General features: G+C 36.3%; 1 protein-coding gene across 1 annotated transcript in view; it reads left to right on the forward strand.

The window, feature by feature from the left end:
* The window catches only part of mtmr6 (myotubularin related protein 6), a 56,680-nt gene extending 42,819 nt beyond the window's left edge, over positions 1–13,861 (forward strand). Inside the window, exons 13-14 of the mRNA XM_051926388.1 lie at positions 3,479–3,605; positions 12,265–13,861. Coding sequence (XP_051782348.1) covers positions 3,479–3,605; positions 12,265–12,534 — 397 coding nt within the window. The 3' untranslated portion in view covers positions 12,535–13,861. The remainder of the gene's footprint in view (positions 1–3,478; positions 3,606–12,264) is intronic.
* The last annotated feature ends 261 nt before the right edge of the window (positions 13,862–14,122 follow it).

Consider the following 14,122-nt stretch of genomic DNA (forward strand, 5'->3'; position numbering starts at 1 on the left):
CATTTTGTATGGTATCTTTCACTCTTTAGTACCTAAAAGCAAGCATTACTCAACCTAAGGCATCCAAAGTCTATCTTTACATCCAGCCTTGGGGGAAACACACACATAAATTGTCTCACATCACAGATGCTCCTGGCATAAAAACAGACTTTATGTTGATGGAATTCAGTTTCCATTTATTCTGACATATTAGAGCTAGAGCATTCTTACTTGAACCAGGCTAGTCTCACAAGGCCATATGTGATTGTCAAACAAGAATACATGCCTGGAGAAAACCCATTAAAAGTGTATAGTAAATAGCGGCAAAATACTTTGCTGCAAAGGCTACAACCACAGGGCTTCTTCTTAAAACAGCTGTCCCCAGTTTCTCCAGTTATTGCGTTTTAAATCACCGCCAGAGATTGAGAAAGCAAAAGGTACTGAACAAAAGCTAAAATTGCTGTTATCCATTCAGGAGCTCAGTACCACAAGATAACTAAAGCTTAATGATTAATTTGTAATAAGTGCCACAACAGAAGAGACAGACAGACATGCCACAGATGCCACCGCAGCTACTGGGCTCCATATGTTTTATAAGTGCTTCTGTCTGCTACCATATCTTTCTATTATTTTAACTATTGCATCACTATATGACATAACAGCAAATACAGTTTAGGTAGACATTGTGGTATATGGATATACAGTGAGTTAAAACGTAGCGACTATTTTGTCATGACATATTAATATTTCTAATTCAACATTAATGTTAAATTTCTTTAGTTCTTTTAGACATGTAGTCAGAAGGTGGATGTTGTGCAACATCATCATATACTGGTATTGTTAGGCAGATTTGTTGATTGGGATGTTTTGAGTACTGAAATCTGCATCTCCAGTGGCTGTTTATTATCAGTTCTCTTAACAGTAGTCCTTTTGACGGAATATGACACACTGTTTACTTCAAATGCATATTTTACAGTTCATAGTTTCACAAATATAGCTGCCAATTCTTTCAAGCTTACATCAACTAATACATTTATCATTTTATTGATGAACAGCAGAGAACACACACAGTCCTTTTAGCAACGTATCGTTTATGTTTACCATATGTGTATTGATAGCGTCAAAAGCCAATGTATAACCTCATACTACAGAAAGGTTTTTTTTCCCTTGCATCCGGTTATGTTTATTTTTAAAACAGGTTATGTTTATTTTTAAAATGTACAGTGTTTCTTCTACACATTCAACAAAGAGGGATTTCTTATGAAACTTTTCAAATGTAGACAGTTCATCGTAAAAGGAAGCTTGCGCTCTCTTGGACCTGGTTAACGAGAGAACCTCTGACCTTTGCAGTTCAAAATCATTACCCCTACTTTGAATGTTGCCTTCATGAGGCTTTGAATTGGTTTAGAAATGTAACACTGTGTGAGCCATCTAATTGTTCCCACCCAGTTTTAGGCAGTATTTACTCATGATTGTCTTCAGACATGTATAGTATATACAGAGATATATATGTCTGGCTTCAGTGAGACTAGATCCAGGCATACATTTCTATTGATGGTGGTACACAGCTCTCAGGAAATGGAAAAAGCTTTTTTAACACGTCAGTTCATGATGCATCTCCTTGTCTTCTGGTGACCATATCAAACACATTATGTGGCAGTCTTCTGGTAACCATATCAAACCCATTATGTGGCAAAGTCCACGGCCAGGCTGGTCAAGGAATTGTGGAGAATAGTCTTGCTAGATCATAGCCCCTTCAAGCCCTCTTACTCTGTACCCATAAGAAAGTGATCAGATCATAATAACTATTACACAAGAGACTGCTGAACAGCATGTACTATTTTATGCTTAACAAAATTATATAAAAATAAACAACCCTGAGGTTGCAAGAAGTAAAAGATATTTTTATCTAAAACCAGTGCTATTTTTATTAACTTGACCTTTATCCACTACTGATTTGATTTTCTAGATTAAAAAATAGGGAGTGGTATCCCCTAGACTTTCTTGTATGCTCAGATATGGGAATGGATAGTTGAGGAGTAAACTGCAAGACAATGATTATATTTTTATATTATGTACATTAAATAACAATCAACAACAAATCAAATCAAATTAATAATATATTGAATAATTATCATAAAAGTAAAGTTGAATTAATCGGACTCTGCAACTGCATGAATAAAAGGTAATGTACCACTTCCAGTTAGTGGAAATAGCCCAAAACTTGATAGAAATCTACATGTTATACCTAATACTTGTATGCAAAATTTGGTTGACCTAAGTGAAAGTATACTTAAGTTATTGTGTTTACATACACACACACACAGGCACACAGACATAATTCCAAAAATGGTATTTTTGGACTCAGGGAGGTCCAACACATCAAGATTCATTAAAATCTTGACATCGAATTTTTGGATGATTACAATACTTTCCCTATACTTTGTATACGAGAAAGTAAACATTAAGGATCCCTCTGGCCTCTTTATCTTTATTTTTTTCAGTCAGTGTGCTTAAAGTTCTTACCAATACTGCCACATGTATCCAGCATTCTTTTGATATGTCTTCTGAGCACATCGTCAGAAATTAATGTGATGTGTGCACGAGTTGCAGTACCAACAAAAATTTGGGTGGTGTATGTGTTCAAGTTTTGGTATTCCAACATGTGATGGCAAGCCACAATGCCACTCCAACTGGATAAATCTGAATGCTTTGATGTTTGATGAATGGTTTGATGCGGTGAACCCTAAAAACTGTTTCTTGCTCTTAACTTCTTTCTTTTGGTGAGTAAACTTTGTATTATTTCTAATTCATTGGCATTTGCCAAATTTGTATGCGTCTTGAATAAAAATATATACAGTGTTATTTTCTAAACTAAACTAACCACTTATTAGTTTATTCCTTGCATCTTCCTCTTGCACTACAATTCCTGCCTTAATCAGGATGCTTACATATGCTTGAAGACTGAAGACTATGAAGACTGAAATGGAAATTGTGAAATACTGATTTTGTTGTTAAAAATTAATTTCTTCATTCATTCATAAATGTGTACAAAAGTCCACCCTCCTGACAAAGGTAATCTTGATACTTGGTACTTTATGACACTGATGACCTTAACAAGGGGGACAGGATAATTAGAAGCACAATAAATAAATAAAGATATCGTGACTTTTGAATTGAGAGATGTGCGAATGTTACTATACATTATTGTTATAAATGTCTTAAGCATGTTTCTTACAATATGCTGTGTTTCTATGTTTCTGACCCTGGGCATGTGAAATTTATCTTTTAGGGTAATTTTGCGGTAGAACCAAACATTTTGGGTAATTTTTCACATTTACATGTTTGTTATAGTTGCCTATGTATGTATCATAATAATAATACATTTTATTTATATAGTGCCTTTCCCATGCTCAAGGCGCTTTTTCAGAAATGCACCTATAAATCCGCAACACACTTTACTCTGATGTTTAAATCTTCTTTCTTCTTGTAATTATAGGTTCTGGAGAAATATGTACCTTCAGTATGATAGATCGATGCACCCGAGGCAGGTTGTTTTAAACCACATCAGCACAGTTAGAGGCAACAGCAGAGATCTGGAGGAAAAAATCAAAGTCTTAGAAGCAGTGAGTGTGAATTTGTGATGTCTGTTTTTGTTTGTTAAATCATAAGAAGTGACCACTAGATGGAGCACCTGTTCTTTTATTTATGGAAGTTCATACGTGACTAGTTAATGTACAATGGTTGTAGTTTTGAAGGCTTTTTTCCTGCACAACTTAAAAAATTGAAATTGGCGTTATAATTGGTGACATATTAATACAATGAGTACAGTAAATGTCTATGTACAGTTCATAGGTCTACAGTTCTCTATTGTGCATCAGTAATTGTTATGAAGAGTGTTTAAAGTGGGTTTTTCCTTATTTTATACCATTTAAAAAATGTATTTATGATGACATACGTTTAATGCTATTAATTTACAGTCAGGCATTTTTAACTTGCATAACAGAAATTCTTTCACTGAATATTTTTAAAATTTATACCTAACAGGACGGCATGAAAACATCTAAAATAATACACTAAAGGATCTTTTTCCTGATCTATGCATGGAATTGTAACCTATGGATAAACTTGGAAATATCTGGTAGCAAGTGTATTGCCCCTTTCACTCCACAGTTGTATTGCTTACATTTGCAGTTAACTGTGTTTAGTTCTCAATGATCTTTTTCTGAAACTTATCATCATCTCAAAAGACTCAGACTTTTCAGTCATACATTACACATGAAACAATGGGTTGAGTACAAATAAAAAAAAAAACTCTGTACTAAAGGTATATCTGAAAAGAATTTTATTTAAACATAATTTAGTATTTAAAAAGATAACATACCAAAAACTTACTCAGTCTATGATTGACCACACATATCTACATACTCAAATTATTTTGAAAATTCAAAATTTACAGTATAAGGAATATATTTTTGTTTAAACCAGTAATTCTGTTCTTTTATTTATGATTAAGAAACAGCCTGCCCATTTTACTACTGCCATATTTCGTCATTCTGTCTTTCACTTTTGGATATTAAAACATGATTTCTTTAATACATTGAAAACAGAAGGAAAACTTTGAAGTATTTTCCTGTATTCATTTTATGTGGTGCATAACATAATAAATATCCCGTAGGCTGGCCAGAGAGACACAAGTCAATTGTTAAGGAGTTGCCAGAATTTTCTTTAATTCTGACCAAAGCAGCCAGACTAATTTCTTCTGTTTTTATGAATGTACTTACTTATTTCATTCACACATTAATCTTCAGACCCATGTCACAGTTGCAAGGAGCTACTTGCATAACTTTAAGTAATTAATGTCAGCATAAAGTTGACTGGAAAATAAGAAATGTAATTTTCACTGAATACTTGAATAATAAACACGGTGTGTCAATGTAATTCCTGGAATGGCTGTGTAGTGTCACCAGCGCTAGTAAATGCTGGAGCTGTTTAAAGTGGCATATGGTGAAGATGATGTGAAAAAGTCAGGTGTTTCTGAATGGCATAAGAGGTTGAAGGAGAGGCGAGAAGATGTGAATGATGATGTCGGAAGTAGATCATCCATGATTACCACTCCCCAAGCAATGATGTGCTCAGAGCTTGCGACTTCCTGGCTAAGAAATCAATTACCAAATTTCCTGAGTTGTGAATAGCCCTATGTTATTTCTGTTTTTTCTCTAAAATAATAACTGCCTTGTAAAAACAAAAATTTTCAGAAATTTCTGACATCCAGTGTAACATAGCAAAGGTATGTCTCCAGCAATGGCAATACCATCTAACTAAATGCATAGCAGCGGAAGGAGACTACTTTGAAGGTGACAGTAGCCACTAATGCACAGATAGATATGCTTATGTTTTCTACAGGTTCATTCTGGAAGTTAAGTTGTCATACCTCGTTTTAGACACACTGTGTGGCCACTTGATCAGCTACACCTGATAAATAATGCAAATATCCTGTTCATCCAAGCAGCCAATCATGTAGCTACAGTGAAGTATACATATGTGTCTGTGTTTCTGTGTATATAGGTGTCCTGGCACCAAGATGGTAACATCAAATCTTTTAAGTCCTGTAAGTTGCAAGATGGGGCCTCCATGGATTGGGCTTGTATTTTCCAGCACATCCCATAGATGTTCAATTGGATAAAGAATTTGGTGGCCAAGTCAACACCTTGAACTCATTGTCATAATTCCCAGACCATTCCTGAACATTTTTTGCAATGTTGCAGGGCACATTATCCTGTTGAAAGAGGCCACTGCCTTCAGGGAATACTATTGCAATGAAGGAGTGTACATGGTCTGCAGCAATTTTTAGGTATGTGGTATGTGTCAAAGTAACATCCACATGAATACCAGAACCCAACATTCCCAGCAGAATATTGCCCAGAGCATCACACTGCCTCCACTGGCTTGCCTTCTTTCCACAGTGCATCCTGCAGCCAGGTAAACGATGTACACACACCCTTGCTGTCCAGATTATCTAAAAGAAGACTTTCTTCTCTTTGCTTCATGGTCCAATTCTGATATTTATGTGCCCATTGTAGGTCCTTTCAGTAGTGGATAAGGGTTAGCAAGGGCACATACACAGCAAACTGGGATGCACTGTGTGTTTTGACAACTTTTTCTCATGGAAAGCAGCAACTTTTGCTACAGTAGCTGTTCTGTGGGATCAGACCATTTGGGCTAGCCTTTGCTCCCCGCGGGCATCAGTGAGCCTTGAGTGCTCATGTCTCTGTTGCCATTTAACACTAGAATCCCTGACACTTAAGATTTTATTTGTTGCTCATGACCTCCTTAAATTTTCCTGACATATGTCAAAAAGCTTGTAGCTCTTTATCACTGCGCTAATATCCCGCTTTTGTTTTGGAAATGTGTGGATTAGCAGAACGCAGCCTGATACTTAGATGACGGCATCACCCTGCTGCAATCCTCACAGCTGATGTCTGTGTTGAAGTGTTAATATGGCGATGCATGTGTAAGGAATTACATAGGTAATGAAATACTGTAATTTGAAATACATTCCTTTCATGTGTGTTCAGTGTGTACAACAGTCTGTGTAAATATAACATGACAGAGGAAATGTGAGGCAAGAAATGCTGAACACACAGCTAAAACAGAAAATGTTTTCATATGTTATATGTAATAATGACATGAAGTGTTTTCATATGTTATAGTAATTAATGACATAATGTTGACATGGTGTAGGATGTGTAAAGACTGAAGCCCAAGTATCCAATGCACACTTTCACAACTTTCACATTATACCATAGATGGTTAATATATTTTTAGGAAGGATAGGCAAAACAAAATGGGAGGTGGATTGCGATTTATGTGAAACGGAAATTAAATGCACATCTTCTTTATTTGGATGATCAGCTTCATCTTTGTGAAGATTTCTCGATTCATCCAAAAAAGCATTAGGAGTAGAAGAATGATATTGGAAGTGTATTATAGAGCCCTGACAATGTAGTTTCTGTCTTTTTGAATATATTATAATATTATTAGAGGAGGATGTTACACTCACAGTGGATTTTAATTATCTAAATATTCACTGGGCTATCCTTACAAATAGTGGATTCTTTCAGAATTTTAGAAGCAAAAGAACAGTCAAGGAAAAGGTGAAGTGTATTAAGACACTAACAGCAAATTAAATTATGCAGAGAGTGAAGAAGTGAATGCTCTAAACTTGAATTTTTCCAAAGCTTATAGTATGTTTTCACATGTACAAAAATGGATAATCTCCCAGCAGTAACAGTTACTGCCAAGAGGGTGCTTAGTGATTAGAAAGTTGTACAGTGAGATACAGTGGAACCTCGGTTCACGAACGTCTCGGTGCACGTACAAATCGGTTTACGACCAAAAAAGTTCGCCAAACTTTTGCCTCGGTATACGAACAAGCCAGTTTCCCTTTCGGTTTGTACATGTTCAGTCTCTCCCTGTGCATTTCCTGTGCAGCGCGCGAGAGAGCGCGCGACACACACACACACTCACACACACACAGAGGCAACACGAGAGAGAGTGACAGACGCACACACACAGGCAGGCCAGAGAGAGACAGACGCACACACACAGGCAGCGCAAGAGAGAGAGCCGCGCACACACACAGGCAGCGCTAGAGAGAGAGCGTCAGAGAGAGACAGACACACACACACAGACAGCGAGAGAGAGCCAGCCACACACACACACAGGCAGCACGAGAGAGACAGACGCACACACAAAGGCAGCGCGAGCGAGAGAGAGGGCTGGTCTCATAAGGTAGAGAAGGCAGTTAAAGAATGCACTGGGCTTGATTTTGTTTTCACTTCTGTTTATAGCGATCGGTTCGTAGCGTGCATTGTTGCAATGTTACTTTTCTTGGTGGTTTATTAAATTACGGATTTTTTAAAATGTTAATTTTTTTCCCTGTGCTTAAAACTCATTAAAAAAAAAGTGTTTTTAGCGAGCGGTTGGTAGAGCCATAGCGCGAACTATTGCAGTGTAACTTTTCTCTGTTGTTCAAGGTTTTCTCAGTGTTATTCAATGTTTTTACATTTAGTTTACTATTATACTGTGCATTCTATGGTTTAATTAACTATATTTGTGCTTAAAAACTTAAAAAAAATATATATATTTGCATACAGTTTGTATGGTCTGGAACGGATTAATTGTATTTACATACAGTCCTATGGGGGAAATTGCTTTGGTTCATGACCAAATCGGTTTATGACCAGAGTTTTGGAACGAATTATGGTCGTGAACCAAGGTTCCACTGGAAATAAATGAAAAGAATTATTCCGAAAAAGATTCAGCATCACATTGCAAGAACAGGTATGTTCAGAGCACTGTATGTAGATAGGTGCAAAATTAGTTCACACGCAAGAGGTAAAGAGTTGTGGTGTGAGACACCTTATCAATATTAGGTATTTGTTGGATTTCCTGTTGTTTTTAATAATTCGGAGTGGTGGCTCTGAGGCTAAGGATCTGCGCTGGTATCCCGAAGGTTGCCAGTTCGAATCCCTGTCACTGCCAAAAGAGATCCTACTCTGCTGAGCCCTTGAGCAAGGCCCTTAGCCTTCAATTGCTCCTGGGGCGCTGTACAATGGCTGACCCTGCACTCTGAAAACTAACAAATTCCTAATACAAGAAATTGTATAAGGTGAAATAAAGAACAAATATATATATTTTTTTTTTTCACACACAGTGGGTATAGAAAAGAATCACCCCTTTGAAATATTCCCATTTTTCTGCATTACAGCCTTAAATGAAAACACACAAACCAATCATTTTTCCAGCTTTACTTACTCAATGCAATCTATAACATCCAAGTGAAAGATATCACAGCTACAGTTCAGAACAATTTTAAAAAATAAAAAAAAAGAAATACTGAGATTAATAAAGGATCACCCCCCTCCTAAACTCGATCAGGTATAAGTGTCCACCATTTCCATTGCTGACCACGGTTACTGGCTTCCACCTGTTATCAATTGTAATCAGTGTGATTAGCGAAGCATAAAAACAGCTGTTCCTGTAGCATTCCCTTGCTTGGTAGTGCAACTGACGGCAAACAACTGACTATGGGTGGCAAGCCACTTTCAAAAGATCTGAGGGATAGAGTTGTGGACAGACATAAGGCAGGAGATGCATAAAAAATCTCAAAGGCTTTATCAATCCCAAGGAGCACAGTAAAGTCCATAATAAAGAAGTGGCAAGTGTTTGGTACTACTAGGACCCTCCCTGGATCTGGCCATCCCTCCAAACTGAATGGAAGAGCAAGGAGGAAACTGGTAAGAGAAGCTACCAAGAGGTCAATTGCCACTTTGAAGGAGTTGTAGGATTTTATGGCAAAGAGTGGTCATTGTGTGCATGTGACAACAATTTCACAAGTGCTCCACAATTATGGCTTGTTCGGGAGGGTCACAAGGAAAAAGTCACTCCTCAAGAAAGGCCACATTAAGGCTCATTTGAACTTTGCCAGAATGCACCTTGAAGATTCTGATGCGAAGTGGAAAAAGGTCTTATGGTCAGATGAGACCAAAATTGAACTATTTGGCCTCAATACCAAACAGTAAACTGTACAAATCCAATGCAGCTCACCATCCACAACACACCATACCTATAGTAGATTGGAGGTGGCGGCATCCTGTTGTGGGGGTGTTTCTCTGCTGCAGGGCTTGGGGCTATTGTTAGGGTAGAAGGAAAAATGGATGGGGCAAAATACTGTTAAATTCTTGAGGAAAACCTGCTACCTTCTACCAGAAAGTTGAAGATGGACAGAATGTTCACCTTTCAAAACGACAATGACCCAAAGCACACAGCAAAATTGACCACACAGTGGTTGAAGGAGAGAAAAAAGTGAATGTCCTCATGTGGCCCAGTCAGAGCCCAGACCTAAATCCCATTGAAAATCTGTAGAAAGATGGGAAGATAGCAGTCCACCAACGATCACCATCCAATTTGACTGAACTTGAACAGTTCTGTAAAGAAGAGTGAGCAAATATAATGCAAAACTGATAGAGAATGTAAAAGAAAAATTAACTTCTTGCAAGCTACAGTACTTAGGGTTAATAGCTGACAAAGCCATTTTGCTGTAACGGCAGGTTATTCATGCAGGCGTCTGTCATAAGACAGGGTGCAGTAAGCTGGCCTAGGACAATTTCCAGTTTCTTTAGGAACGTGTCTATTTGACACAGGTAAGATGACCTTTCCTTCTTTAGGGTCTATTTAACAAGTAAAAAAAATAAGAACAGATAACCCATTAGCGTAATAAAATAAAATGCTTTGAATAATAAGGGGAAGGGGGAGAAAGAAGAAATTATAAAAAGCCAATAGAAAAAAATATAACTTTGCTCTTCTGCCTTGCAACACAGAATCCACATAGTCATCTGTGACTGAATAAAAATCTAATTGATTGAACTTGTCCTGTCTTCCTCTGGGTTTTTTTTTCTTCCACAAGAATTATCCCAACTGACTCATGGCTGTCATTAAAGCAAAAGGTGGTTCAACAAAATATTGACATTGGGGGGTGATCCTTTATTAATCTCAGTATGTTTTTTTATAATTTTTCTGAACTGTAGCTGTGATATTTTTCACTTGGATGTTATAGGTTGCATTGAGTAAGTATTATTTTTGTGTGTGTTTTCATTTAAGGTTGTAAAGCAAAAAAAAAATGGGAATATCTCGAAGGGAGTGATTCTTTTCTATACCCACTGTATATAAATAATAAATGATCTGGACAGGAATATAAATAATAAGCTGGTTAAACTTGCAAATTATGCCAAACTAGGTGGAACAGCAGATACTCTAGAATCATTCCAATAATTGCAGAGGGATCTGTACAGGCTTGGTTAGATTTGTAACAGATTAAGTTTAATGTAAGTAAATGTAAAGTATTACACAAGGAAAGTAAAAATTTTAGATTTGAATACACAATGAGAAGGTCTGAGACTTGAAATTATCTCTTATGAGAAGAACCTAGGAATAGTTGTGGACCCTTCACTCTCTATATCTAGGCAGTGTATGGAAGCCATTAAGAAGGCTATTAAAACATTAGGTTATGTAGCACAAAGTGTAGAGTACTAGTCAACAGAAAATTATGTTTAAGCTATATAGTGCACTGGTGAGACCTCACATAGACTGTCGAATGCAGTTTTGGTCTCCAGGCTACAAAAGAGAAGGCCCAGCACTAGAAACAACTGAAACAAGAGCAACAAGGCTAATTCCAGGGCTGCAAAGTATGACAATTTTATAAGTTTTGGCTGCGAGGTTTTAAAATTGTAAAAGGAATTGAAGGAGTACAGTGGATCCAGGCTGTTTAAAATGAGTTTTTCAAAAAGAACATGGGAACACAGATGGAAATGTGTTAAGGATAAATATTGCAAAAAATATTAGGAGGTTTTTCTTCAGAGAACCATAGACACATGAAATAAATTACCAAGGAGTGTGTTAAGAGAGTAGGACTTTAGGGACCTTCAAAACAACGACAATGTTTTTTCAGAGAATTTTGATGGAAAGTGTTGGTGAGCTTTGTTGGGCTGAATGGCCTGTTCTTATCAAGTTTTTTTCTAATGTTCTAAAGCAATACCAATGATCTGCACAGTAATGTTCTTTTAAAAGCCTATTCCTGTCCTACAGTCTAAAGAAAATACAGTATGTCCATACTGGCAATCCCATGCTACTCTATTCTTCGCTAGCCACATCTCTTTAATTGTCACAAATTTAAGGCTGTTTCTAGAGTCCAACTATTCCATGTATCAGAAATTATAGACACATCCAGTTCCCAGCAAAAACTTACAGTCAAGCTCATTAATCTACTTGTTGTCAAATGTAAGTTCCCTTGATGTTACAGTGCTAGGGGTCAAGTGTGCAATAGTCCTTACTACACAGAACTAGTCTGTTTCACTGAACCTACCCACATTTGGTTTCATATAATGGGTGTGCATTTTTCTTCAGCAATATTTCATTTTTTATTACACCTACTCTATGCACTTTCATGCATGCCCCTGTACCTTAATATTCCTGAAAATTTCCATTATTGACTTGTCTTAAAGGGGACCACAGAGTACATAGCAGCTTTTAATGTTAGATTTTGTTGTATCAGGGTTATTTCTTTAACAAATTCAGCACTTTCTCTAATGAATATATAGGACCACATTTTAATTCACAAGTTGTATTATGTTTGCAGTCATCCACATTTTCAGGTATACTGTCATGAGTGACTATAGCCTTTAGGTTGAGTGATTCATCTGTAATGATTCTGTTTTCCCACAGAAACTGCAGAAACAGGGATCTGTCTGGATCCAGAATCTAGATGAACCCACCAAACAGCCAGTTTTCCCAGTTCGGCCTAGTTCTCTGATTCTTGAAGAGCCTCTGAACTGCAAAGAACATGACCAGAAGGTGCCTACCAATGACAGCATCAGAACTGTAGAGGGCAGCAGCAGTGCAGAAAATGTTTATGATGAAGTACCATCATCTTTGATGAAACCTGAACCTACTATGGTCAGCCTGGAGCTTGGAGTGGCTCGGATGACCTGCTAGTTTACATTATCTAAATAACATGTTTACAATTGTATTTTAAAAATGACTGTCAAAATACTGGAATTACATTCTCTTGTTTAGACTGAGTTAAGTAAATCTAGAAAGGCTGTCCCCCTTTTGCATGAGTTTGGGAAGAGCTGATTCATTGTTATTACTTTGTCAATCTATAATAAACCAATAGCATGCCATCTGTAGATACTGTACCGTGAATCAAATTGTATATGTTGAAAGTTATATCTATAATTAGTAGTTTTAAAAATCTGTTTTGTCCCATGCTGTTTAAAAAGATAAAGGGAAAAACAGATTTTGTCAACAATAGTGACCTTACATTGTCATATTTTGGCATAAGCCTTGATGTTTCAAGTAACTTTTGCATTAATGATTAATTTGCACTAGGGAATGATTAGCAGAAGAGAATAAAGAAACTGAAACCTCATAAACACGAGGATGTGTATACATCCATAGATGTTCTTTAAAGCAGGTGTATGTACTGTATAGATCTCTTTAATACAGTGTAGCTTAGGGCTAAAGGGAAAACTTTCTAGCCATAAACCTATTTTAAAATTTGCAGGTAAAAACATACACATACATATGTGTGGGCTTATTTGAAAATACTGTGTTTTATAATATATACAGATAATCAACCGCAAATTTATTTTTTTACTTTTTTTTTTAATCAAGGGTACTTTAATATTTGGAAGCATGTGCCTCTAACATAAAATCCTGTGGGAATTTCTTTTAAGAAAACAACATTGATAATATTTTTTTGTTAATCCTAGTTCTGTTTTAGTATGTGTATTATTTATGGTGCTTTTATGCAGATAAGTGTTTTTTTTATTCTAAATACTGTACTTTTAATTCTATTGGGACTGTATTTTTGTATTCTGTTCTTTACTTGCTGTCCCACTCTTGTTCTTTAAAGCTTATTTGGTTGTGAGATGCAGTTTAGATGGCCTTTTTTCATTTTTGCCTTTTTTTGGGTGTCTCTTTGTGTTTTATGCTACACTTGCCTTTGTTATATTTGTGAGAATTCAGACTTGGCAAAGACTACCTTTCAAAAGAGAATTAAGAGAATCTTAAATGTGCATTCATCTGTTCCATTGGATCTTCAGAAGTAATTGATGGGTAGTGAATAATACGTTATTTTAAATGTCAAGCTTTTCATTATAGGTCATGATATATGAAAAGGCTTAATAATTCTCAGTATGGTTTACAGTTGTTTTCTCTTTTATTTAAATATTTATTTAAATATTCAGTAATACTTATTCAAGATGCAAACATTTTCCAAAATGCAAATTTTTCCTGAGAATAAAACATGTTACCCTAATGGTTTATGTTCTGGAAGAAATAGTAAATTTGCACTCTCTGTCTAAAATTTGTTTTTTTTTCTGGTGGACACCACCCTAAACTGCAAGAATTAAAATTATATACAAGTTTAACATTCAAATAACATCAATATCACAGTTTTTTTCAGTGCTCACTTTTGAGTATTTATTAGCAAAAATGTTACTCATTTTGCCATTTGAAATTACAGTAGTGGTCTCTGCTATCTTGAGATTTTGTCATGGTTCAGATGGCCAAATGTCAG

Source organism: Erpetoichthys calabaricus, chromosome 4 (assembly GCF_900747795.2).
Source record: "Erpetoichthys calabaricus chromosome 4, fErpCal1.3, whole genome shotgun sequence".
NCBI classification, from domain to species: Eukaryota; Metazoa; Chordata; class Cladistia; order Polypteriformes; family Polypteridae; genus Erpetoichthys; species Erpetoichthys calabaricus.